Source organism: Euprymna scolopes, chromosome 33 (assembly GCF_053919585.1).
Source record: "Euprymna scolopes isolate OS-2025 chromosome 33, ASM5391958v1, whole genome shotgun sequence".
Taxonomy (NCBI): domain Eukaryota; kingdom Metazoa; phylum Mollusca; class Cephalopoda; order Sepiida; family Sepiolidae; genus Euprymna; species Euprymna scolopes.
In genome coordinates, this window is record NC_136514.1 from 28,711,615 (window position 1) to 28,738,512 (window position 26,898).

General features: G+C 36.0%; 1 protein-coding gene across 3 annotated transcripts in view; it reads right to left on the reverse strand.

Moving 5' to 3' along the window:
• Positions 1–26,898, reverse strand: part of LOC145258182 (uncharacterized) — a 156,875-nt gene that overhangs the window by 80,693 nt on the left and 49,284 nt on the right. For 2 of the 3 annotated variants that reach the window (XM_080116063.1, XM_080116061.1), the window contains exon 2: positions 21,695–21,787. The exons of the other annotated variant lie outside the window; for it this stretch is intronic. Coding sequence is in view for 1 of the 2 variants with exons in the window: in XM_080116061.1 (XP_079972187.1) it covers positions 21,695–21,787 (93 nt within the window). In the remaining variant the exon portion in view is untranslated. The remainder of the gene's footprint in view (positions 1–21,694; positions 21,788–26,898) is intronic. 3 annotated transcript variants of the gene reach the window in all.

Genomic DNA, 26,898 nt, shown 5'->3' on the forward strand with positions numbered 1-26,898 from the left:
TAAACGTACAATGGTTTAACTTTAAATTAAAAAGGGAAGAACTGTAAATTCCATACCATTTTGCAAATCACACTTTTAAACCATTGTATATTTATTTTAGCCACGTTCTCAACATGTTAAAACATATTTTTTTTTTACACACGAGACGCTTAACTAGTTCAAGAAATTTAAATGTAATTTGAACTGGAGCATACTAAAGCGACTCGATTTTAAACGAAACAGTAATCAAAAATGCCTGAAAACAACTGAAGAAAATCAGTTGAAAGTATTTGCAAAAAAAAAAAAAAAAACCCAGACAAAAACGATTACAGAACTTTTCTACACAAATTCAACCGAGACATAGGAATAATCATTCGAAAAACGGAAAAATTACAAAAAAGATCATTAAACAAAAACACTACTATTTTACAATATTTGTCTGAATGAAAACATGCTGCCCAAATACACAGTATATATATATGTGTGTGTGTGTGCGTGTGTGTGTGTGTGTGTGTGTGTGTGTGAGTATTTATATATATATATATATATTTTTATATATCATTTGAGTTTATAAATTTTTTTTTCCTTATAATATAGTCCAAGTTGTTACAAATAAAAAGCTCAATGTAATTGTGTTTCCAGCTTCAGAGCATATATTCTTGTGAGTTACATTGCAATGATCAAAAGCAGAATCAATTACGAAACATAATTTTTTTGTTTGCTTTTTGTTTTTTATGTATTTCTTATTATTTTTTGATTCAGTCGAATGCCTATAGTCTTCTCCTTAAATAAAACAATATATGCATTTGTCAAAATTTAAAAAAATTTAAATATAAGAAAAAGCAAAGAAAACGTATTTATTCTTTTTTTGCGGACTGTTATCTTCATCTTCGTAATTGTTGTTGTTTCAACACATTTCGACCAAATCATCCTCTGGCCTTCTTAAGGTGATTAACCGTGACGAATAGGAATGCTGAATCTCATAACTGTATCTACAGAAATTACTGCCTTCAATAGTTGTCGTCTCACCACGTTTTGACCAACTAATCCTCTGGCCTGCTTTGGGTAGGATTGATACCGCTATCTTCAGACAATGCTCGCCTGGAACCATAGAGACTCAATGCCTCTATCGACTGTGTCACATATTTTCATGAATTGCTTCCATCCTCTTTTTACTATGCTTGCATAAAACTAAATTGAACTAAATATAGCTCACATTTGGGACCCCTTTATGCTTAGCAACTTTGTTCCCAAAATTCAAAATTCATAGTTTAGGAGTAAATCCTGTATAAAGAAATATATAAACATGCTTAATTTTATACAGATAGAGACTAGTATGAACACTGGGGAAGCATAATTTTTTCTGCTATTTTTAATGGATGATATAGACTCGTAAGGAATATTGTAAAAGTGACTTACCTGTGTCAAGATGTATTCAAAAGTGTATATATGTGTATATATATACGTGTATATATATATATTTTTTCCGCTCTCCAGAAGAATATTCAAAGAAAATATTGATAATTAACCTTATCCTTCAACAAAGTATTAATTTTTTTTAAATCTTTGTTTTTCTTGCAGTACAAATACCAGCAAATTAGCAGCTTTCTGTTTTTTTCCGAAATACGAATTGATGCAACCCTCTCCACAATTACTTTGAAATCAGAACCGCATCACCAAATCCCTCTAGACCCACCTGAGTTTCTTTCTGTTTGTTTGATCTGAGGCCCTGTTGTCACCTTTACCGGGAGAGTTCAGTCTCTGCGCCTCCGTCTCTTTCTCTCTGTCTCTCTGTCTCTCCGTATCTCTTGTATTGCAACTTTCGAGATAGGGTTGGGTTATTGATAGGCTCTGATTAGGCAGGTTAAGGGGCAGTTTTGGCAAGCAGCAAACCACAAGACATTGATAGGGGATTCTGCAGATTGTTGCACTAAGATGAGGATGCCATAAAATAGATTCTAAGAGGGAATATGATCCACCATTCTATTCTCAGAGAGAAACGGTTATTTAATATGACGGTAAGAAGAGAAGGGAAAAGGAAGAGAATGATAGCAATGGACAGAAATGGGGATAGAAAAAGAGAGAAGGAAGAACAGAGAGAGAGAGAGAGAGAGAGAGAGAGAGAGAGAGACAGAGAGAGAGAGACAGACAGACAGACAGAGAGAGAGAGAGAGAGACAGAGAGAGAGAGGTAACAAAAGAGAAAGCGAGAGATATTGAGAGGGACAGCAGAAGAGAGAGATTGGGAGAGAGAGAGAGAGAGAGAGAGAACAGAAGAAAGAAAGAAATTCAGAGAGAGACCTGGACAACAGAAGATAGAGATTGAGAGAGACTCAGAAAGTAAAAAGACTGAGTGGAAAAAGCAGAAAGAGAAAAGAAGGATGAAGAGAGAGAGAGAGAGAGAGAGAGAGAGAGAAAGAAAGAGAAAGAGAGAGAGAGGAGAGAATGAAAAGAAAGAAGAGAAAGGAAAAGCAGCAAAAAGAAAGATAAAACGAGGGAGCAAAAAAGAAAGAGAGAGAGAGAGAGATAATATAGAGAAAAGATAGAGAGAAAGAGGAGAAAGCAAGTGAGTTGCAATAGAAATAAAGATAGAGCAAAAAAAGAGAAAAGGATTCGAGAAAGAGAGAGAGAGAGAGAGAGAGAGAGAGAAAAGAGAGAGAGAGAGAGTGGGGGAAAAGAGAGAAGAGAAAATGGAGAAAAAAAAAGAAAGATTGAGTTACAACAGTAAAAAGATAAAGAAAAAAAAGAAAGCAGAAAGAGAATGAAAGAGGAAGAGAGAGGGGGAGCAGACGGCATAGAAACAATGAAAGCTTAAAAGAGAGTGAGGACAGATAAGGGAAACAAACAATGAAAGAAAAAAGAGGGGATAAAGAAATAGAGGAAGAAAAATAGAATTAATGAGAAATGAGAGAGAGAGAGAGAGAGAGAGAGAGAGAGAGAGAGAGAGAGACTCGCAATGTTTTTTTCCAAGTTCACAGGGGAGCGGGGCGTGTTAACCAAAACACTAGGGGTCTTACATAAGCATAAACAACAAGAAAAAAGCGTACACACATTTATTTCAGTTATTTATACATGGGATCATATGATTATGTAATAATACATTCTTGTTTTACAGGTGTATATTTGTATGTCTTCCATCTAGATATCTACTAGATGCACCCGTGACCCGTTGGGTCATAAGCACTACCACCATTTATTCTATTTTGAAATATTTATTTGCACAAAATATAAAAATACATAATGAACAAATTAGGCACACGGCTATTCAAAAGTGTGTGGATAATGGGTGTCGTTGGTCATCTTTGGTCTAAAATACTTAAAATTGTCTATCCCACTCTTAACTAGAAATACCTCAGTTACCACAATACCACATTCACTCCAGGAGCTGTCCTACTTAAAATAAACCCAAACTTGAAAAAGTATTCATTCTATTTAAATTTCATACAGAAATTCATAAACGGTGACATGTCTTTTAAGACATTCTGTTTTCCATAACTAAAAATAATTTGTCTCTTTATTTTCTATTATTATAAATATGTCTAGACTAGACTCATAAAAGTAGGCCAAGAGTGTGCGCACATACGGTGCATTTGTTGCTGTCAAAAAACTCATGTCTCCATACATAAAGAACACCTCATAGCCCCCCTCTCCTCGGCCTTTTGGTTGAGATCAAAGTGTAGCATCTGTTCCGGCAGATACTGCAAGCAAAGACCCTATGTGGGGGCGACTCCACAGATAAGACCTTGGTCAATGTAGGGGCAACCCTTCATACCAATTGTCAATATCTAGTTCCCCTACTCCTCGGGGAGTTGGTCCCCATTTCCCTTTCACTCTTCACTTTAAAAATCGGCCTTGTGCCTAATTTGCTCGGTGGGGTAGCAAATAAATATCTCAAAGTGTAGTATCTGTTCCCGCAGATTCGGATCACTTCCGGCCTATTGGCAAAGCAATCAAAGACCATATTTGAGATAACGATACTTGTGCAGTTTGCAGAACATGCTATTTCTTTTTAAATGGGATTTAACTTGAAGTTAAACTCAATTTTTACGGTCTCTTCTTGTATTGTTCATGTAGATGAAATCATGGTTAGTGTTCTCTATAAGCTTCGGTCCATTGTTGGTCTGATTCTTCTGAAGACATCACATGGTTTTGAACTTGGTAGAATACATGGGGAGGATTGCCATTACCATTCCCTAGTGCAGTGGCATCTGACTCGCCTGTTTGCACCTATCCGTTGTCCTTAGATCATCCGCATAGCTGCAGTTGAAAAACCCAACTCTTAATACTACAGGACAAACTCCAAATCCCATTTTTGGGGATTGCTTGGACTTTTGGTCAAGATTAAAGTTCAAAAATGTAGTATCTGTCCCGGTAGATATTGCAATCAAAGACCATATGAGGGTGCAACTCCACATATAAGACCATTACTTTTGTTGCAATCAGTTATTGGTCAATGTAGGGGAAACCCTTCATACCAATTGTCACTATCCAGCTCCCCTACTCCCCGGGGAGCTAGTCTCCATTTCCCCAATCTCTCCACATTAAAAAACGGCCTTATGCTTTATTTACTCAGTGGGGAAGCAAATAAACACAATCTGTTCCCGCAGATTCTGCTCTTTATGACCATTACCCTTGTGGCAATTGTTTGTTGGTACATGTAGGGGCAACCCTATATATACTATATATTGAAAATGATAAATGGGACACCTTCTACAAATGATGTTACCTCAAGAAACAACACAAAGCTGGATACTCCACCAGACTATATGAATTCTTGTTCTAGAATCCAGCAAGACCAAAAGACTACAAGAAATATATGTTGTAACATATTTAAATGGTTAGCTGAGGAAAAGGAAATAATCTTCTCAACTTTTTAGTCCGTTTTAATGTAATATTCGAATATCTATGTATTTCATACAGAAATCAATTATTAAACCAGGAAGATGTCCCCTTGATTTCTGAGAACCTTAACTGAAGTAATATGAATAGAAGAAAAAAGAAAAGAAAAGATTCTCACCATGGCCATAATTAAGTACAGAGATAAGCCAAATGGAAGCGAATTTCAAAAGCCGTCCAACACATAGCAATGGCCAACGTTTACAGAGAATATGAACTGGAATAGATACATTGAGAGCATTGCCAAGGCTGCTGCAAGAAAGGTTGGCTCCCTTTACCGTGCTAGAAAACTACTTATGCCTGAAAGTATCCTGTACCTCTATAAGGCCATCATTCGCCCATGTATGGAGTACTGTTGTCACATTTGGGCTGGTGCATCTACTGCTTGTATCTCGCTCCTGGACAGGGTTCAAAAGAGAGTCGCCAACCTGATAGGTCCTGAACTGACATTTAGGTTTCAGCCTCTGTCCCAACGACGAGATATTGCATCCCTCTGCCTGTTCTACAAATACTTTAATGGTGAATGCTCTGACGAACTGCAAACACTTGTACCTCCTCGACGTAACTACCCCTGACAAACCCGACAAGCTACTAAGTCTCATCCCTTTACAGTAGAAATCCCTAGCCTTTTACTCCAATAGTTTCTTCCCCAGAACTGCAGGTCTTTGGAACTCCCTTCCGGGATTCTGCTTTCCCAACTGTACTGATATGCAGAAGTTCAAGTGTAATTGTTGTTTTATTTCTTTCCAGCCCTTTAAGGCTACAACAGAAACATACAAAGAAAATAATGAACTTATTAGCTTCAACTTTGTCTTGTAAGCTGTGAAAATATATAAGAACCAAAGATTTTACATTTCTGAAGAATAAATAACGGTGATTTTTTTATTATCATTATTTTGGGTGGGTGGGGGGGATGTATGGCAGGATACAACAGACATATCCGATCTGTATCCTCTGTAAGACATACTTGACAACAAAATGAAAAAACAAAAACAAAACAATTTTAACTGAAACGCATCGGATAAAGAAAATTGCATGCTTTACTCAACGGGTCTCGATGAGAAAATATGTTGCGCGAGGACATCTCAACTGGCACGGCCACATCAGTCATCCAAAACTCTCCAAAGTGTGTCCCACATTGATGTTGATGGCCAAAAGTCACGTGGTGGACCGCTTAAGAACACCCTGATCCTGTTGGGTTGCACAAGCAAAATGACAACAAACAGAAGTAGGAAGTAATTCACGAAATATCTAAACTTGGCATGAGAAATTTGATGCCTCCATTCAGTCTCAAGAGACAATGGATACCCCCTGTTAGGGTAGCTGCACAAGTAATTGTGAGGCAAGGGTTGTGCAATCTCCGATGACACCTTTCCTGAATCAGCACGGCCAGTGGCAAGGAGAAGTGCTAGACGACTGTAAACAATACCAAGATAAGTGGAGAGCTCACACAGCACCTAACACAGGAACATAGTATATTCGGTGATCTAACAGGAACCATTGTGTCAGTATGATTATGCCATATATGAGAGACGAAGATGGAAAATTAAAATAATAAGCCGGAAACTGCTAGAGATGTAAGACACAAAGGAATATCACATGGAATCATGACATTTCTCACGTGATTATTCTCTTTCTCTTTTTTTTAATAGTTTTTTTTCTTCTTTATCGGTGACGTCATTTCGCATGCCCATGTCCGCGCTATGTTGCACCTATTTCTTATGGTCTCTTAGTTTTACTGAATTCTAATGCGTTTGCTATAAATTATTTGTTGTTTTTTATTTTTTTGTTTTACGAGTTCTTGCCTGTTAACTATTATGAACTTTACCCCATGTTTTCCGTAGATTCCATATCTATCATTATTTTCATGGCGATTGCTCGTCTGAGCTCCAATCTATGGTCTCCCGTGTCAAACTTTCACAAAAAAAAACATGTCTAGCTACAACCACTATCAACAACCCCCCCTCACACACTCTCTCTATTTGTGTCTAAATATAAACTTGGATTCCATGAACGAAGCTTCTTTCTTAGACTGTTCCTGCTGGTTTGCTTTCCAGCTGACTATAAGATGGTTGTCTTCAAGTCCAACGTAAACAAGTTCTTGCTGAGCTGTCCCCTTAAATAATCAAATTACACCAAATTCCCACTACTAACGATTACTACACTGTTATCTTGATGATTACTGTACAACCATTAACCCTTATCCTCAAGTGACTTTCAGGCCTTGACAAGTGGTGACCCCCTTATAAAAAAAAATGTATGTGAGCATTATTACAAATTTCAATGTTATTATTGTTGCCTTGCTAATTATGATTATTTATACATTGATTGTTATGTCATTGACATTATTATTGGTAGCGACAATAGTTTTATTTCTATCACTATTTTCACCTGATTCTACTCTAAAGAACTCATTCTGTTGATGTATCCATTCTGAGAACCGCTGATTGTTTTCCCCCTTGATCGTGCCTGAAAGGGACCAAAGAGTATTAAGAACACTGTTGTAAGTATTAGCGTATCATAAAATTAATATTATTAACCTGAAATAGAGAATACTTAACAAGCAGAAATAATGTACGATGACTAACTAGATTCAACCCAATAATCATCATCATCACCACCACCACCACCACCACCACCACCACCACCACCACCACCACCACCACCACTACCATCATCATCATCATCATCATCATCATCACCACCACCACCACCACCACCACCACCACCACCACCACCACCATCATCATCATCATCATCATCATCATCATCATCATCATCATCATCATCATCAGCAGCAGCAGCAGCAGCAGCATCATCAGCATCATCATCAGCAGCAGCAGCAGTGGCCCTGCCGTTTAACAGCATTGGCAACCATGGTTCTCCAATGCGGGCGGTTATCCATAGCTCGAAACAGCTCAATTTTTGGCGATAATCCTGCCCAATTAATCAAGTTGTCTGTTAAAGTGCATCTTGGTCGACCTTGCTTTTTTGATCCCGGCATTTTCCATTTTACCAGTCAATACCAGATCTTTTATGCCTCTTTGACGGTAAATATGTCCTAAGTTTAGTACGAATATGCACATTTATTTAATGCACTGACAAATGCTCAAAGCATGCAATAATACAACAATACAAATGTTAATTAACTCATCACCTGCATGGAATCTCTATCCTAGATAGGACGGGGATATTCCGCCAACGCTAGAATGCGCTCAGCACAGGGAATCTATGCCTCGCTTTTCAGTTCCTTCAATCTATCTTCTAGTGGCCTCTACCATGCGAGATAAGATGTTTTTTTCTCATTATTATGGATTAGGAGTTAGGACAGCATCACCTTACATGCCCCCCACATGGGATTCGACCCACCATGAGGGAAGCATGCTTTTGCATACTCTGTCTAGTTTTCACTGCCCAAGGGGAAGTAACCCACCAGTGTCTGAGCAAGCAGTGTTCTTCTTTATTCCCCTACAACACCACTGCTGTCAGACCTCTCTTGTGGGGTTCTCACAAAATGAACAAAATCTAGGCCTCCCTCCCTCAATAATCAATGTTTAAATTTAAAAATAGGAAAAAAAGTAAACATCTTTTTTTTGTTTTTGTAAACGTTGCTTGTTCTTTTATAATTATCAACTGTACAGGGTGGAATGATAAAATTGTCACCCTAGAAAAACAGACATGATTCCATTTCCGTTTGATGAAAACTGGTTTTCTTTTTTTTTTATTGCAGACCATCTACTAGTTGGTACTTGTGTACAAAATTTCAAGTGCGATAGGACCCTTCTATTATATCTGAAAGTGACACAATGTTTAACAAGCAAAATCGGAGATGTGCCGCTGTACAATTTATGCTCTCTACCTATCCAAGTTATGACAACTGGACCATTGCCAGCACCCTCAAAATGCATCACTGGATTATGACAAATAACAGGGACATGCTCAGGGTGATAAAAAGAAAGTTTTCAGCCACGATTATGGTCTTTTGTGTGGTTTCAAGTAAGGGCCACATCATGCCACCTCACATCTTCAAAGTTGACTTTAAAGTCAATACCAAAGTGTACCTGGATGTGCTGAAGAGTGTGGTGATCCCCTGATGCAATCAGGTGGCTACTGAAAGACTCTGGCTGTGGCAGCAGGACTCGACGCTGGCCCACAAGTCCAAAGAAACTCAGGCTTGGCTTCAGAAGGAACGCTATGACTTCTCTCACTGGCACTCCTCTTCTCCTGATATGAACCTGTTGGACTACTTCATTTGGCCATACGTTGAGAACATCACCAACATGATCTCCCAAAACACCAAAGCCAGCCTGATCGTCGCCATCCACCAAGTATTTGCTGAGCTCCTGTTGTGAAAAGTCATGGTCCCAGTTCTGGACCCGTATCAAAATGATGATTGAGGCTGAAGGGGCTACATTGAATATATATCAGCTCTACTACAAGTTACCTAAATTGATTTTTTTCAATAAAAGTTTTAAAGCTGTAGTGTTTTTTTCTTTAGGGCGACAAATTTATCATTCTACCGTTGTAAATAAATTTGTTTGTTGTAGTCAGGTCTTAACTTTTCGTTCTGATGATCCATTATGTTTAGAAAACATGTTTAATGTTTAATGCCGTAAATCAAAATAACACTCATTTTAACAACATGTGTTTTCTACTACAATCTCTTTCTCATAAAAGAGGCGTTGCTAGTCTCTATTTATTTGCCTCCCCAGGAGAGCAGAGTTAGACATAAGGTCGGCTTTTAATGTGGAGAAATACAGCTTTCCCAAAAGAGGTACTTTGGATTGGGATAAAAAATGAGATTGCTTCAGTGTGGAAGGATTTCTCCTTCACTGACCGAGGACAGAAAAGATGAAGTGTAGTATCAGACCAGATACTACACTTTGCTCTCTAGCTGTGTTAACTGTACTTTTGGTGTTGTACTTTATTCATAGCGTTTCGTTTTAACGGTGTGTCAAAATCTACCGTGGGGCTCCCACAAAATGAAGACTTTAGGCCCCCTCACCTTTTTAAGCAATATTCATATTTTAGAAGTAAAACAAAGAACTAAACATCTTTTATTGTCTTGCATAATGTACACTGCATGCTCTTTATAAGTGTCAACCGTACGTAAATGTGTTAACCATACTTTTCGCCTTGAACTTTGTTCATAGCCTTTCGTTTTAATGATGTCTAACTTCTCCCATGAGACTCCCACAAAATGGAGACTCTTGGGCCTCTGAGAATCAATGTTCAGATCTTAAAAATAGAATAAGAACTACTCTGTTCCGTCTGCCTGCTTCCCACTGGACTACAACTTGGATGTCTTCAAGTCCAATGTTAACAAGTTCCTAATGAACCGCCCCTTTAAGTAAACACTTCATCAAATCTCCACACTAACGTAATTTACTTGCAATAACCCTTATCCCTGAGTGGCTTCCAGGCCTTGATAAGTGGTGATCACTGTGTAAAAAAAAAAAAAAAAAAAGAACTAAATTACTGTTTTGTATGATATACGAGGTACCTTCAATAAGTTTCCAGACTTTTTTCAGATGGACATTTTTATTGATAGTACACACATGAAACTCTAGCTACCTTCGAAGTAATCTCCTCCGGCTGTAATACACTTGTTGTACCGTTCCAACAACTTCTGGAAGGCCTCAGGGAAGTTCTCTTGTGTGAGCATGTCAATGGCCCTCGTCACAGCCTCTTTCATCTCCTCAATTGTCTCATAACAGCAACCTCTAAGGTTTTCCTTGAGCTTGGGAATAACCAAAAGTCACAAGGAGCAAGGTCTGGATTATAGGGAGAGTGAGGAACTGTCTTGATGCTCATCTTGGTCAAATAATTTGTGGCAAGGTTGGAGCACCTTGAGACAAACTTTGCGCAAATCTTCTGCATCTTCAGTGCCTCATGAATAGTTTATGTGTACAGTTCCCACACTGACATTAAACTGTACATTTATTGTCTCAACGGTATTTATCCATGAAATTCTTTATTTGGCCAATCAACTCTGGTGTTTTGAATTCCTTACTCCCTCCACACCTCTCACCATCCCTCACAGACTCCTTGCTCTCCTTGAATCTCTTATGCCACTCAAAAACTGATGCTCGATTCATGCAAGATGGCATTTTTTTTCAAGTTTACAACAGAATTTTATTGCATATCATCTCTCAAATGTGTGCTGACGTCCAGATAGTACCTTTGAAATTCACCAGCTGTGACAATCAGGCTTTAGTAGGGTGTATTCCAATTCCTGCTATAGCTGTTCATTTGAACTTGAAATCATAAAAATTGAAGAGTCCTCCCATAAGATGTAAGCAATAAAATACTGAATTTTAAAGAGTCTACGACAGTTTTAAATGCCTGTACAAAAAAAAAAAAGAGTCTGGAAACTTATTTAAGGTACCTTCTATGTTTTTCTTTCATAATTATCAACTCTAAATAAATATATTAGATGTACTTTTGGTCTTAACTCTTCAGTCTAATTATGTATATGTTTAGAATATATGTTTAATGCATGGGCTGTGAATCAAGTATATCCTAACACTTTTTATGCGTTTATATATTACGTTATCGTGCGTGCGATCAAACATGACGTTCTGCACAGCTGTATGACATTGGCCAATCTATGATCAAGTGTAAATAATTTCACTTGAAAGATAAGCCCGCTCAATCCACCACTGTAACTCAATCTCTCGACATTTTTTTTTTTTTCGGCTCGGGTGAATCGTTTATTTGTGAATGAATGGCTGCCTCTTGCCACAAGATTTGCAAACGAGTAGGCCAGTTGATATGTTAGACAAAGATATTTTTGTTCAAAGTAATGAGACCATCCTCTCAAATGTTACGTATCTGATTGCACCTTAAAACCTCCATTTAGCATTTTAGATCAAAATACTTGCGCTTGGTGAAAATACTGGTATCCGACACTGTCTAGGTAAACAGTTATACATCGCCTACCACGTGTCAGTGAGGTCAGGGATGAAGTTTAATAAAATAAATTATCTATTATTTTATTTTCTTTATAAAATAATAAATAGATAATCTATATTATTAGACTTCAACCCTGACCTCACCGACGCGGTAGGCGATGTATGATGGATTGATTATTGCTATTTCCTCTGATAAGTTAAAGGCAAAACAGATCCACTAATTGATGTAATAATTAAGTGATTGATTTTGTGCTACGAAACAGATACTGTCAAGAATTGTAAATGTCAACTGAAATAAAGGAATATATTGTAAGATGGTCAACATCATGAACTTTGGAATATAGACTTGTCATTCATTCACTGTATATATATATATATATATATATATATATATATATATATATATATATATATACATATATATATATATATATATATATATATATATATATATATATATATATATATATATATATATATATATATATAGTGAATGAATGACAAAAGTGTATGATATTCCATAAGACTGGCGAATTCTCACGAGAATGAAACGCGGAATATTCTGTGTAGCTTAATTGCCATGTATATTTTATAACTTACTATATATATATATATATATATATATATATATATATATATATACAAACATATATGTATGTATATATATATATATATAGTCACTGTATGTGTGTGTGTGTGTGTGTGTGTGTGTGTGTGTGTGCGTGAGTTCGTTCCCTATGGGCTTCAAATCGGCCAGGCCAATTTTTTTTAAAGTTTCATACAAATGTCCTTGATATGTCTGGGAGTGTTCTTACCTAGGTTTTGTATCGGAATTCCTCAGATAAGTAATAATTGAACAAATCTGATTAAAGAAGGAAGTCCGATTTTTGACCTAAGTAAGCACCTTTATGCAGCCTAACATCGCAAGTGTATTTTAGAAGTTTTATCGCTGCACCAGCAGAAAGACCCAGTGAATAAAATCAACAGTAGGTTCTTTTATAAGACAGGGGCACGTTTAAAATGAATGCTTCTGTTTAGATTATACTTGAACCATGATACTTGAATTTGTATTTTAAACTTTAATTCAAGTTATTATGTAAAAAATAATTTTATCAAATCAAGAGTTGATTCTTTGATAAGACAAGGTAGCTTTCGAAATGAATGTTTCTGTTTAGAGCACAATCGAACCATGATACTTAACTTTTTTCATTCTAAACTTTTAATTTAAACCATAATATAAAAATAATGTAATAAAATCGATAGTATGTTCTCTACAGTGCAATGTAGACTACAACACATTGTGGACTAATTTGTGTGGGGAGGCATGGGAAGCTTTCTGTTGTTATACTGCGGTGGGCTTCTCAAAAAGAAAACGTAATAGATCGATTTGATTGAAAAATGCGTGATTATATATATATATATATATATATATATATATATATATATATATATATATGTATATATATATATATATATATATATATATATATTCGAGCACGTCTGATCGAACACGACAGAGTTATTCTGTTTTCCGATATTTCTGGATATGTTTTCCATTTGCCGAGCGGTCTTTTTTAATTTCAGCAAGAATGTTATATAAAATGGCGCCCAAAAGTTGAAAAGTAGAAATTAAAAAGACCGCTCGGCAAATGGAAAAGATATCCAGAAAAATCGGAAAAAAGAATAACTCTGTCGTGTTCAATCAGATGTGCTTGAATAATGACTTGCTGCCAATATATACAAATATATATATATATATATATATATATATATATATATATATATATATATATATACACACAATGAAGCTAGCAAAGGAAATATCTTTAACAAAGCAAACTTATCACGATAGAGAAAGCTCAATACTGTTAAGAGGAGCACTTAAAATATGTTAAACTAGCAGGACCCGTTAACTGATGTTGGCCAGTGGAAGCAGTGGCCTCCTGCCTGGTAAAAAAATTAAACTATGGTTGTTGTTGGTGGCCAATCCCCAACGTCCTAATGTTAAGAATGGCTTTCGGAATAGATATCCACAACCTCCTCATATTAAGAACATTGTATGGAATAGACACGCCCAACTTCGTCATGGTAAGAACACCTTTCGGAATAGATACCCCATTTTATGATGGGGGATTGTCAAAGCATTTACCTCAAATTTAACCTTGATATTCATTTCCGCATACCCACCCGCAAAGACTATAAACCAGAAAAATAAATTGGGGGTTGGCAGTGTTGTGCGGAGAGAAGTAGACATGTTTGTCACGTGTGTGTGGAACAGTGAATGACAGTGCATAAAGCATGTCATTATATCTCGAAAGCTGTCTCTGCCACAGTTAAAAGAGATTGTCTTATTCAGCATGGTTTAAAACCTATAAAAGTCGTCAGTTTAAAGGAAATTGTGTAGGTGGAGCTAAGGTGGAAAATTACCTAAAAAACAAAAAAAAAATTAATGTCTAAGCAATGTCGATAATTTATCGTGAAAAGAGAAGTAAACAAAAAAAAAATATAACAAATAAGTTCTTTTCTGGATATAATTCAGGCTCTAGGTGTAAAAATGTGTTTTATATAAAAGAAGTATTTTTTTTTATGATTTGTTAGTTGTCAACAAACGAAGCATCCACAGTAGTAGAAAATAATAAAAAAGGCAGAACAATAGAATACAAAAAAAAAAAAAAAAAAAAAGAACAAAGAAAAACAAAAACAAAAAATAAATTGTATAGTGTAAGGGTTTAGAAGACGCTCCCAAATCGAGAAATAATTTTTTTGTTTTTAGTCTAATCACCCCAATGTAGGCTCGGTGCCACTTTGATGTAGGGGATACTATCTGGGATATGAATGCATGGGTAGTATGTATTGAATTGAGCAGCAAGATGCCTGTTTACAGTACACATTTTTTTGCACTATTTTACAATAGTTCACTGTGCAGAGGGAGACAACTTTTGGTGAAACTACACTAGAGGACCACCCGAAGACCCACCTTTAAGAAGTTGATCATGGAGTGGTTGTAAGTAAGAAAATGCCTTTCAGAATAAACACCCCCAACCTCCCCATGTTAAGAACGGCTTTCGGAATAAACACCCCCAACCTCCCCATCTTAAGAACGGCTTTTGGAATAAACACCCCCAACCTCCCAATATTAAGAACGGCTTTCAGAATAAACACTCCCAACCTCCTCATGTTAAGAACGGCTTTCGGAATAAACACCCCCCCAACCTCCCGATATTAAGAACGGCTTTCGGAATAACATGCCATGACCCAATTCTTATGTAGTAAGAGATTCGTTCATATTTGCATCGCATTAGTTCGGACACTTGATCCAACAATATTTTTTATTAAATCAAAACATTAAAGGGAGAAAGCTGAGATGAAATTTTTTTTTAATGGTAAAGACAATTTTTTTTAAAACGTTATCATAACATGTACTTTTTTTTTAAAGAAAGAAATAGTTGCCGTAGTTTATTTCGTAAATGTTTTCATATAATGGAAATATTATTGATTCGTTAAAGTTTAAAAAAAAAAAAACCGTACCATATCACGTACTTTTAAATCAAAGGAGAAGGTGCCGCCGCTTCTTTTGTAAATGCTTTCATGTAATGAAAGTATCTTTGGTTCGTTAGTCGTCTGTTAATAGTCGGATACAGACAACAGTTTGTATTCGTTTACTAAGAGATTAGTTAATTTTTATCATCGTATACTTGAGGACGTTAAAACCAAACATGATATTAAAAAAGCCGCAAGGATTTTTTTTTAATTGTAGCAGTATGTACATAATGTTAATGTAAATAATGAATGCAAAATGGCAAAAATTACGACGCCGAAACCAACGAAACAACGGTATTTGCAATAGATGTAAATATTGCCAGAAGAAGCTTCTGTATCAAATTTCGAATCTGTAGACTAAAAATTGACAGAGTTATTGCATAGGGAAATGTAAACAGACAGACAGACAGACAGATAGACACACAGACACGTTCACTTTTATATATATACTAGCATGGGTGCCTGGCGTTACCCGGGTGTGTGGAGGTGTATGCTGAGCAAAAAAACGAAAACAAAAAAAAAAACCGGTCAATTTTAACTTTGACCCCTATTATGACACCTTAACGTTTATTGTTTTGGGGTCAAACTAAGTTATTAAGTTAGATTCATGTCCAAGTAACCTATAGCTAAAATTTCAAGTGTGTAGACCCAAAATTGTCGGAGGAGTTTGGTAGAGTTATCAGAGGTCAAATCATTGAACTTTGACCCTTTAACAGCCAAAATTCTGACCAAAAACTGATCACATAGATTTTCCCAAATCTCAGTTCCCTGTATATCAAGTTATGAGTCTGTAGACTAAAAATTGACAGAATTATTGCGTAGAGAAATGTACACAGACACACAGACAGAGAGACACACAGACATGTTCACTTTTATAGATATACTAGCATTTCAGCTCGGCATTGCCCGGGTGTTTGCGTGTGTATGTTAAGCAAAAAAAAAAAAAGTGGTAGTAGGAAGGCAGGCTCAAACCCGTACCGCAAAGGATGAAAAGAACGGGGTAAAACCTAACGTTTATGCTGTCATGACCACTGCCAAAAGTAGGGCTAGACAATCTAAAGGAGAGGATAACTTTCAAAAATATGGGCGAAAAAAGTGCCCCCCCCCTGTAGAAAAGTGCATAGTTGAAGGGGAAAATATTAATGTTTTTAGCCAATTTTTCCATATTTGTCGTATGAAAGGTCGAACTTTAAAACGATACTGATCTTGGTAAAATCCATCGCCTCTATTGAAAGTTTTAGGCATACATGCAAACATACATACATACATACATTTATATATTGGTAACTAAAAATTTTAGACCCAAACTGATGAAAAAGCTTGCCCTATCTCTGAATACCCTTTATATAAAATTTCAAATATTTAGACCAGAAATTGTCTGAGTAATTTGGAAGAGACCGCAGAGGTCAATTTTTTTTAAAAATTTGACCCCTATTATGACCCCTTAAAATTTATTGTTTTGGGCTTAAATCAAGTGATTAAGTTAGATCCATGACCAAGGAACCTATATCTAAAATTTCAAGTGTGTAGACCGAACATTGTCGGAGGAGTTTGGTAGAGTTCTCAAAGGTCAAATCGTTAAACTTTGACCCCTTAATCGGCAAATTTCTGGCCCAAAACCGATCACATCGATTTTCCCAAATCTCAGTACCCTGTATATCAAATTTCGAGTCTGTAGACTAAAAATTGACAGAGTTATTGCGTAGGGAAATGTACACACACACACGCACACACACACACACACACACTTTTATAGATATATAGACTAGCATTCCAGCCCGGCGTTTCCCCGGGGTTTTTGAGGCGTATGCTGAGCAAAAAAAGAAAGAGAAAAAAAGGTCAATTTTTTAACTTTGACCCCTATTATGACCCCTTAACATTTATCCTTTTGGTCTCAAATCAAGTAATTAAGTTAGATCCATGTCCAAGGAACCTATATCTAAAATTTCAAGTGTGTAGACTGAGAGGAGTTTGGTAGAGTTCTCAAAGGTCAAATCGTTAAACTTTGACCCCTTAATCGCAAAATTTCTGGCTGAAAACCGATCACATAGACTTTCCCAAATCTCAGTACCCTGTATATAAAATTTCGAGTCTGTAGACTAAAAATTAACAGAGTTATTGTGTAAGGAAATGTACACAGACAGACACACAGAGGCAGACAGACACTTTCCCTTTTATATATATATATATATATATATATATATATATATATATATATATATATATATATATTTAATAATTATTACAGTAAATAATCAGGTCAGCCCCTTTAAGAAACTCGTTTCTTATCGTTGACCACTTTACTGTTGAAATAAAGTCGGTCAAATTAGCTCGAATACGTAGATCATCATATAATGATTAGATCACTCTTAGAGACGTTAAAAACATTTAAAAATAAATCTTTAAATTTCAACTGCATTTCTCGCGATTAACGGTGGCCGAATGGATTTGGTCCTTGCCAATGGAGTCAGAGATGGCTTCGTTGCCGGGTTTGACTCTATCAACTGGTGTTAATCGTTACACCCTGCACTGATGATTCCCGAAACGATGAAAAGTATTTAATAATTAGTATAGTAAATAATTATATATATATGTGTGTGTGTGTGTGTGTGTGTGTGTGTGTGTGTGTGTGTGTGTGTGTGTGTGTGTGTGTGTGTATGTGTGTGTGTGGTGTGTGTGTGTGTGTGTGTGTGTGTGTGTGTGTGTGTGACTATTACTAACGGAGATTTTGTATGTCTTTGAAACTGTAACTATACTAATTACGTCAACATGACATCGGATTTTACTCGATGTATAATCGAACTAAAAATTGGAAATTAAACAACAGTACAACCAATAAAATTATACAGATTGGTTGAAAATTAATTTTTAGACTGATTGGTGGCAGTCATTAACTATATTTTTGTTTAAATTTCCGATATTTGAGTTTTTAATCATGCAAACGTCGAGGTTTCAGATCGAGTAAAATTCGAGTTAGGATTTACAAGAAATGTAAATATAAATGCTTTAAGATACTTTAAAACGCACAGACAAAAATAGGATGATGATGAGTAGAAACGTAACTTTTATTGCCTTTGGTAACAGTTATTTGTTTACTATTTGTTTTTATTATTTTCTCAACTTTTTTCTGTTAATTATTCTTGCAAATACCCAAAAGATAATTACATTAATGAAAATGCACCCATTTCATTTTTTTAGAAGGGGGTCACTATTTATCAAAGCCCAAAGGCCACTCGAGGATAAGGGTTAATGAGTGTAAAGCGTAGTGATGGTTAGTGATGGAAATTGGGTAGAATTTTTATTATTTAAGGGGATGACTACACAAGAACTTGCTTATGTTGACCTTGAAGACGACCATGTTGCAGTCAGCTGGGAAGTAGGATTGACATGAAATTCTTAAAGATAAACTAAAATGACCGAAAAATGGGCTGAAATGACTTAAATAAATAAAAAGTAAATGACTTAGAATGACTTTAATGAACTTAAGGATGAATTGAATGAGCTTAAGAATGACTTGAATGCTTAAAAAATAACTGGAATCCTTAAAAAACAACTTGAATGATCTGGAGAATTGACTTGAATGGCTTTGAGACTGACTGGTTGTCAAGTGGGTGATCATTTTACATTAAATTAATACAGAAAAGTGATCTCCCACTTTATGTCACAAAGTTACAAACATAAGTACAGCATGTAGTAAGAACAGATACTACACTTTGAGATATTAAATTTTTTATTCACAGGAAAAAAAATACAGTTAGAAAATGAACAAAAAACTTATGCACAAGGCCACCTCAAAAAGATGGTGAGGTTGGTTGATCCATCACATCTCTGTTGCAAATTTTAAATGATTTTTCTCTCAGCCAGCATCTTTTATCATAATTACCCCTTTAAATCAGATACTACACTGATCTTGGCCAAAAGGCAAAGAAAAGGGTATTTATTTGATCCCCCACCGAGCAAATTAGGCACAAGTCCGATTTTTAATGTGAGGAGTGAAGAGGAGATGGGGACCAACTCCCCGGAGAGTAGGGGAGCTGGATAGTGACAATTGGTATGAAGGGTTGCCCCTACATTGACCAAGGTCTTATATGTGGGGCTGCCCCCACATATGGTCTTTGCTTGCAGTATCTGCCGGAACAGATACTACACTTTGAGATATTAAATTCTTTATTCATGTTAAAAAAAAAATACATTGAAAATCAACAATTGATCTTAGCCAAAAGGCCAAGAAAAGCTTAAAAAGCTAAGAACAGCATCTATTAACAACAGACCTTTGATCTTAACCAAAAAGGTCAAGCACAAAAGTGTTATGGACAGACCGACAGACCGGCCGACCGACCGACGAAGTGACTTATAGAGTTGCTCGCATGTGACTAAAAATAGTGAAGGGAATTGTGTTTGAAGGCTATCACAATGCGGTCTTGTGGGGGTACATTGTTGAGAGCAAGACAAAGAAGTAAAAGAATAATAATGACAGTATTGAATGATTCCAATAATTTTCAATAATAAATTATTTATTCAACAATATGTATCGCACCAAGATGGTAATTAGTGTAAAGTTCCCACACTTTTTAGGAATACCTCTTCGTCAAAGGAAGAAAAAGCTTTCAAACACAACTCTTTTCTCACTGAGCACAATGCTTCACACAGACTACAATATCCTTCTCAATTACAATAATATTTTAAAATGTATTAAGTTAAAAAAAATAAATAAATAAATAAAAAGGCCATGATACTTTATACTAATAAAGATGCATCTAGTTGAAAGGTCGGTTGAAAAATGAGGTTTACAGAACATAAAACAAATATGGAATTAAAAATATAACAGAAAGAAAGATGCATTCAAATTTTAGAGCTCGGATTAAAAAAAAACATGCGTCCAGTTAAAAAACGTGGAATGAAACATTTGATTTTTAAAAGATATAAGAAAAATATTAAATGGAAAAAAAAAAAAAAATGAAAAGTTATAACATCAATAAAAAATGCAGTTGGAAAATGGAATGAAAAATCAGATTAAAACAAATGTAATGAAAATTATATATTAGTACGATAGCATGGTGTCACGCTTGCATCTTTTTTTCTTCAGAGTGAATGTCATTTAATTGTTATGACCTTCTATTTCTAGTAATAAATAATTTTACCAAGAAGTCTTCATAAGTTTTAGTTTCGGTTTTGATGATGGTACTAAAGTCATCTATTTTTTTTATAAATAATTTTACCAAGAATTCTTCATAAGTTTTGGCTTCGATTTCGCTTACAGCTGAAGGAACTCATGTTTTCTTTTTTTTTATCATATATATATATATATATATATATATATATATATATATATATATATATATATATGATAAAGTTTTTAACCTTTAAAACTATACAAAAAATACTTTTTATCATTCGTTAGAAAACCATCAAGTCAGTAAATCATTTAATCACCTGCAATCACTGCATCAACTTGCTCTCGAATTTACTATAATACCAATAATTTATTTTTCAAGGAATCATCGTTGTTTACCATGAAACACTGTTTCGGGGATTTAAAAACAAAACAGTATGTTACATCATGGCTCCCCAGCAGTGTTGATCAAATATATATATATATATATATATATATATATATATATATATATATATATATATATATATATATGATGCACTCAAATCATATGGATATATATTTTTATTTTTAAAATCACAACTTTATAATATATAAGAATCAATAGAAAATTGATTCTATAATAATATATACGAAATCTGCATTAATTAAAATATCATATTTAAGCATATTTTACAACAAACTTAATAATAAGTAAGACTACTTTAAGTGAATACAACAAACTGTCCCCAAGGAAATATAAAAGTAGACATGACTGGGTTAGGCTTGGGGTTAGGAAAGTAGTGCAAACGACTGCACTATGAACACACAAAAAAATGGTACAAATGTAAACTGGAGGCAGCATTGGAAAATAAAAGGCAGAACATCGTTTGGGGCTTTTAAGTACAAACAGACAAACCCATTCAAGGTAGAACACCAGACATGATAATAGTAAAAATAGAGGGTGGCTGCTAAATAGTGGATTTTATCCCATCCCAAATAAGTACAGGTTGATACTGAGAGGTAATGATGGTGAAGTTGTTCCTTAGCACTATTTTTTTTGTCGTGGATGCTGGCAACCTTCATGTGGTTCCTTTCTGTGGATACCTGATTTGAAAAAGAATCAGGGAAAGCAAATGCCACCAGTTCAGAATCAAGCAGGTTTAAAAAATAAATGTTGTAACATGCTGATTCGTGGTAATTACGTTCTTGGCTGGATGCAGTTGAAGGAGACAGGTAAAAAAAACAACAAAAAAAAAAGACTAAGTAAATACCTGGGAGCTGTCAAAGAGCTGAAGGACTTGTGGAAACTGAAAACTACGGTAGTACCAGTAATTGTAGGAGCCCTGGGAACATTCTCGGAAAACCTGGAAAAAAGACTAGATAAATTGGAAAGAATAGAAGCAAGTCTGGCATATATTACCTCCTCTGACGCCTCTACCATCGAGAGGGGGGGGGGGAGCTTGATAATTGATGGCCAAGGTTGCTTGAAGGCTCCCATGTATTTCTTTCATTTATTTGTAATATGTTAATCGTATTCAACGTTTGGTCCCATATAAGGATACACAAGGGCATTTAAATGCCTACTAGACTCTGTCCTTAATTGTTTAAAGTCTCTTGTAAATTAAAATAAAAACAGACTAGTGTTGGGGCGATTAATCGGAATCGGGAATCAAAAAAAATTTGAACTATTTGAGGGTATCGGAATCAGAAAAAATTGTGCCTATTTTCCGATACCAAAAACGATTCTTTTAATAGGCATTTTTATTTGATTTTCTTTAAAGAAAACTCTTCTACTGCTGATAGTAATACTATAATAATAAATATCTATTGATTTTAAACTATCAGTAAAACCAAAATCGATAGATCATCCCTCACAAGTGTATCGCCACATTTGAGAAAATATCTGCCCATTTAACATATGTTTTTATGGTAGTTGTGAAAAATAACAACTTTACATATTTATAGATTTATAAAGAATTGGAATCAGTAATTGTATCGGAATCGGGAATTTAATACGGAATCGGTAATTGTATTGGAATCGGAAAAAATATTTGAATCGTCCCATCCCTGAAACAGACAGTTGAATGTTTGACTCCTTCTCATCAACATCACAGCTAAAAATATAGTAATCGTTAGTAATGGAAATTCGGTAAATTTGTTAACTTATATGGAACAGCTCATCAAAGACTTGTTTACGTTAGACTTGAAGACAACCATATTGTAGTCAGCTGGAAAGCAGGAAAACGGAAGACAATTCCATAGGCGTGAAGTTCTAAAAAAGAAGCTTTGTTCATGGAATCTACGTTTAGGTTTAGGCACAGATAAAGTGTGGGGGAAATTATTGATAGTATTTTCTGCTAGACGGGTGTTTCTTGTGAAAGTTTGGCGAGGGGGGGGCATATATTGGAGCTCAGCTGAGCACTTGCCATGAAAATAACAATAAAGCAGAGACAAACTCGCAACCTCTCTTCTGTGAGAAAGAGGTTGCAGGGAAGAGAGAAGGACATCCCCTATGAGGCTACAAAGTCTATTTTGAAGTCTATCAAGGCAGGATAAGTCCTTTCTAGCAGCTCCTGCCCAAATGTGGCAACAGTACTCTATCCTTGGACGTACCTGGCTCTTATATAGATAGAGAATTGCATCAGCAGTGAGATATCTACTGGATCGATAGAAGGCTCCCATCATTTTTGCAGCGGCCTTGGCAACGGATTTAATGTATGTGTCTCATGTTCTTTCTTTTATTACTAAAGAGATTCGGGGCAACCGACCATACAGACAGCTAATAGTTGGATGTATTTTTCAAATTATATTTAACACTGCCTGGAGCATTCTAGTGCAAGTTCCATCCAACTTACTTTCATATTTTTATACTGAGAGTCCATTCTGGTGAACCATAAAGCACCACTACGGCTCTAAAATAGCCTTTCTGGTCTGAGAGGGTAGATTTCCAGTTTCAGCTGGCTTTCGACTGAAAGTTAAGGGGCTACTATTTGGAACAAAATTTGCAGGGATACTATGTAGGGAGTTGAGCAGCAAAATGTCTGTTTAGATTACACTTGAACTTCTGCATGTCAGTACAGTAAGGAAATCGGGGACCCAGGAGGGGCTTCCAAAGTCTAGCAGTTTGAGGGAAGAAACTATTTGAGTAAGTCTTCTGTTATCTAGGGTCTCTTCAGTGTAGGGGTGGGATTTTGCTGCTTGTCGAGTTAGTTGGGGCTAAATGTCTATGCTCGCTATCGGCTGTCAAAAACTCGACTGCCTGTTCTCTCCAATTCGTCCTTCTAATGGCACTATTCCCCTCATATGCAAATTACTGCCACATGTATATTTTTTTTCTTTTCTCGATGCTGTTGTAGAGTGGTTTGTCAAGACAACCTGGCATGATGATACTTTCCCCCTACAAGTAAATCCTAATCAAATATTCAAAATGACATAGTATTCAAAGTTTAAATAAGATCCTGCACCTATTTCAAATGATGTTGCCTCCAGTAACAGTATTAAGCTGATTACTCCACTAGACTATATGAATTATTTGGATTATTCAAACTACTGTTTTCATCTTGAGTGTTATTTTCACAACGTTTCAGATGATGTAAACTCCAACCTTCGTCAGGTGTATCTTGTCGAACTCAGGAATCTTTCAGTTGAACTTAGGAATCATTGTCAAACGCAAATTTTGAACGGAACCCTTTATTTAATCCACACAGGTAGCATGCTCTAATTCCATCAACCATGACCAAATAGAAATTTTAAGTAATTCGCAGTTGTATCTTTGGTATCGCCCACACTGAGGATCGAACCTTTAACTTCCAGAAGAGTTTTACTTAGAACTGAGTTTTACCTAGTTTAAAAAAAAATTTTTTTATTCAATTTTCACCCCAAACAAGGCACAGTGTCACTTTGAAGAAGGAGGCTACTATCAGGGACATAAGTTGCAAGGATATCATGAAGAGAGATGAGCAGCAAGATGTTTGTTCACATTACACTTAAACTTCTGCATGTCAGTACAGTTGGGAAAGCAGAATCCCAGAAGGAAGTTTCAAAGTCTAGCAGTTCTGGTGAAGAAACTATTGGAGTAGAAGGCTTTCTTTAACCAAGGGGTCTCTACTGTGTAGAGGTGGGATTTAGCTGCTGTCAGGTATGTCGAGGGGGTATAAATGCTTGTAGCTCGTCAGAGCATTCATCACTGAAATACTTGTAGAACAGACAGAGGGGTGCAACATTTCGTCAATGGGACAGAGGCTGAAACTTAGATGACAGTTCAGGACTTATCAGGTTGGTGACTCTCTTTTGAACCCTGTCCAGGAGTGAGAGACTAGTAGCAGATGCACCAGCCCACCACAACAGTACTCCGTACATGGGCGAATGGTGGCCTTGTAGAGGTACAGGATACTTTTAGGCGTAAGTAGCTTTCTAGCATGGAAGAGAGAGCCTACCTTCTTTGCAGTAGCCATTATCCATTACACCATCGGCCATCAAGATGAGAAGAGTAGTCTAAATAATCCAAATAATTGAAATTGTTAATCCTTATCTCAACAATTCAGAAATATGGATTAATTCTTCTCTTGGAATTTGATAAGATTAAGAGACCACAAAAGAATATACTATAACATAAAAACCTGGTTATTAATTTGTACATAAAAATTCATGAAGGCATCACTTGCATCTTGATTTCCATAATACAGGACTCGCCCATCCATAGCCTTGAGCCTCTGGAGGGGCATAGGCCATCCACAACTTTGTATATGTTTTCTAGGGAGGAGTTCTTTTTTCGGGGTGAGGGTACTGGCCCCACGCCCAACCTTCCCAGAAGGTACATATAGTGCCTAGCCTTGCCAAATGGTCGCCCATCTGATACTGGCCTGGCTCAACGTTCGGTGATCAGGCAAGAACCGGTGTGTCAACGTGATTGTGCCATACAAGAAGGACTTGCAGAAAGCCACAATTCTCTTAGAGTTTTGTTGAAATATTGTGAGGAAACCTTGATTGAAGCAAACAACATCTCCCAAGCAGCAATAAACTACGAATAAGTGGAACAACATTTCACATGGGAATTGAAAACACAAACACCATAAAAAAAAGGAGAAGGATTTGAATGCCTACTAGATATTATCCTCGACTGCTTAAGGTCTCTCTGTATAGACGTTTGCCAAGACAACCTGGCATGAGGCTATTTACCCCTACAAATAAACCTTGACCAAATATTCAGAATAACACAGCATTCGAAGCTCAAATAGGATCCCGTCGGTATAGCTACATACTGGTTTATACAAGAACTGGTGCACTCTCTCCAAGTGATGTTATCTAAAGTTACAGCACTAAACTGGATATTCCACCAGACTAGATGAATTCTTGTCTTGTAATCTAGTAAGAGCAAGAAACCATAAGATTAATATACTATAACATATGAACCTCGTTAATTTGGCAGAGGAACATTAATGTTTTCCATTTCTTTACCAACTCAACGTTTGAAAGATAAAAGAGAACTATAATGAAACACTCGGATATCTGTGTATCTCATGAGAGATCAAGTATTAGACCCCAGGAAGCGGCCATTTGATTTCTGAGAACTTATATTGTTGTAAAATGAAAACAAAACAAAAATTAAAAAAAAAACAAACAACAGAATTTATACTTAAAATATACTAATAAAATTCTCATATTTTTTTCAGATAGCCCTCAAAAGTGTCCTTATAAATTTTCACAAAAGACAATCGACTAGCTACAACCACTATATATGCTTTCTCCCACTCCCTATCTGTGGCTAAATCTAAACGCAAATTCCATGAACAAAGCTTCTTTCCCAGAACTGCCCGCCTTTGTGACATTGTTCCGCTGGCCAGCTTCCCAGTTGAATACAACATGGTAGCCTTCAAATCCAATGTAAACAAATTTTTGTTGAGCCGTCCTCATAAATAATCAAATTCTACCCAATTTACAATTCATCTTTAATTCATCCCGATTATTTGTAAAATTGTTTGTGCTAGTAACATTTTTAACTGTAATCCCAAAAAGAAAATTAACAGAACTCCTCTTCACTAATGCCGTAATTCGCAACAACTCTCAATTTCAATGTTTTCTGTCTGCTGTCAAACATTCAACTGTCTGTCCTCACCAATTCGTCCCTCTTAAAGCAGCTATTCTTCTCATATGCAAATTAATGCCACATATAAAAAAGAATCGGTAATCTCTAACCAGCACGTCTCCAAAATAAAGATGGCAGAAATGGATACAGCTGATGCAAACATGGAACTGAAGTCGCTAAGCATAAAACGAAATATGAAACCATGAAAAGATCTTTTATTGCTAAAACTTTTTTTAGTTTTAACACTTCTTGTGGTAGCACGAAACAAAAGATAAACTTTTTATTTACATTTCATGAAGTAAAGTTGTTTTTTTTTGTCTTTTTTTTTTCACTAATGCCGTAATTCACTCCCAAATCTGCAATCGCGAAAAGAAAACTGACAGAATTTCT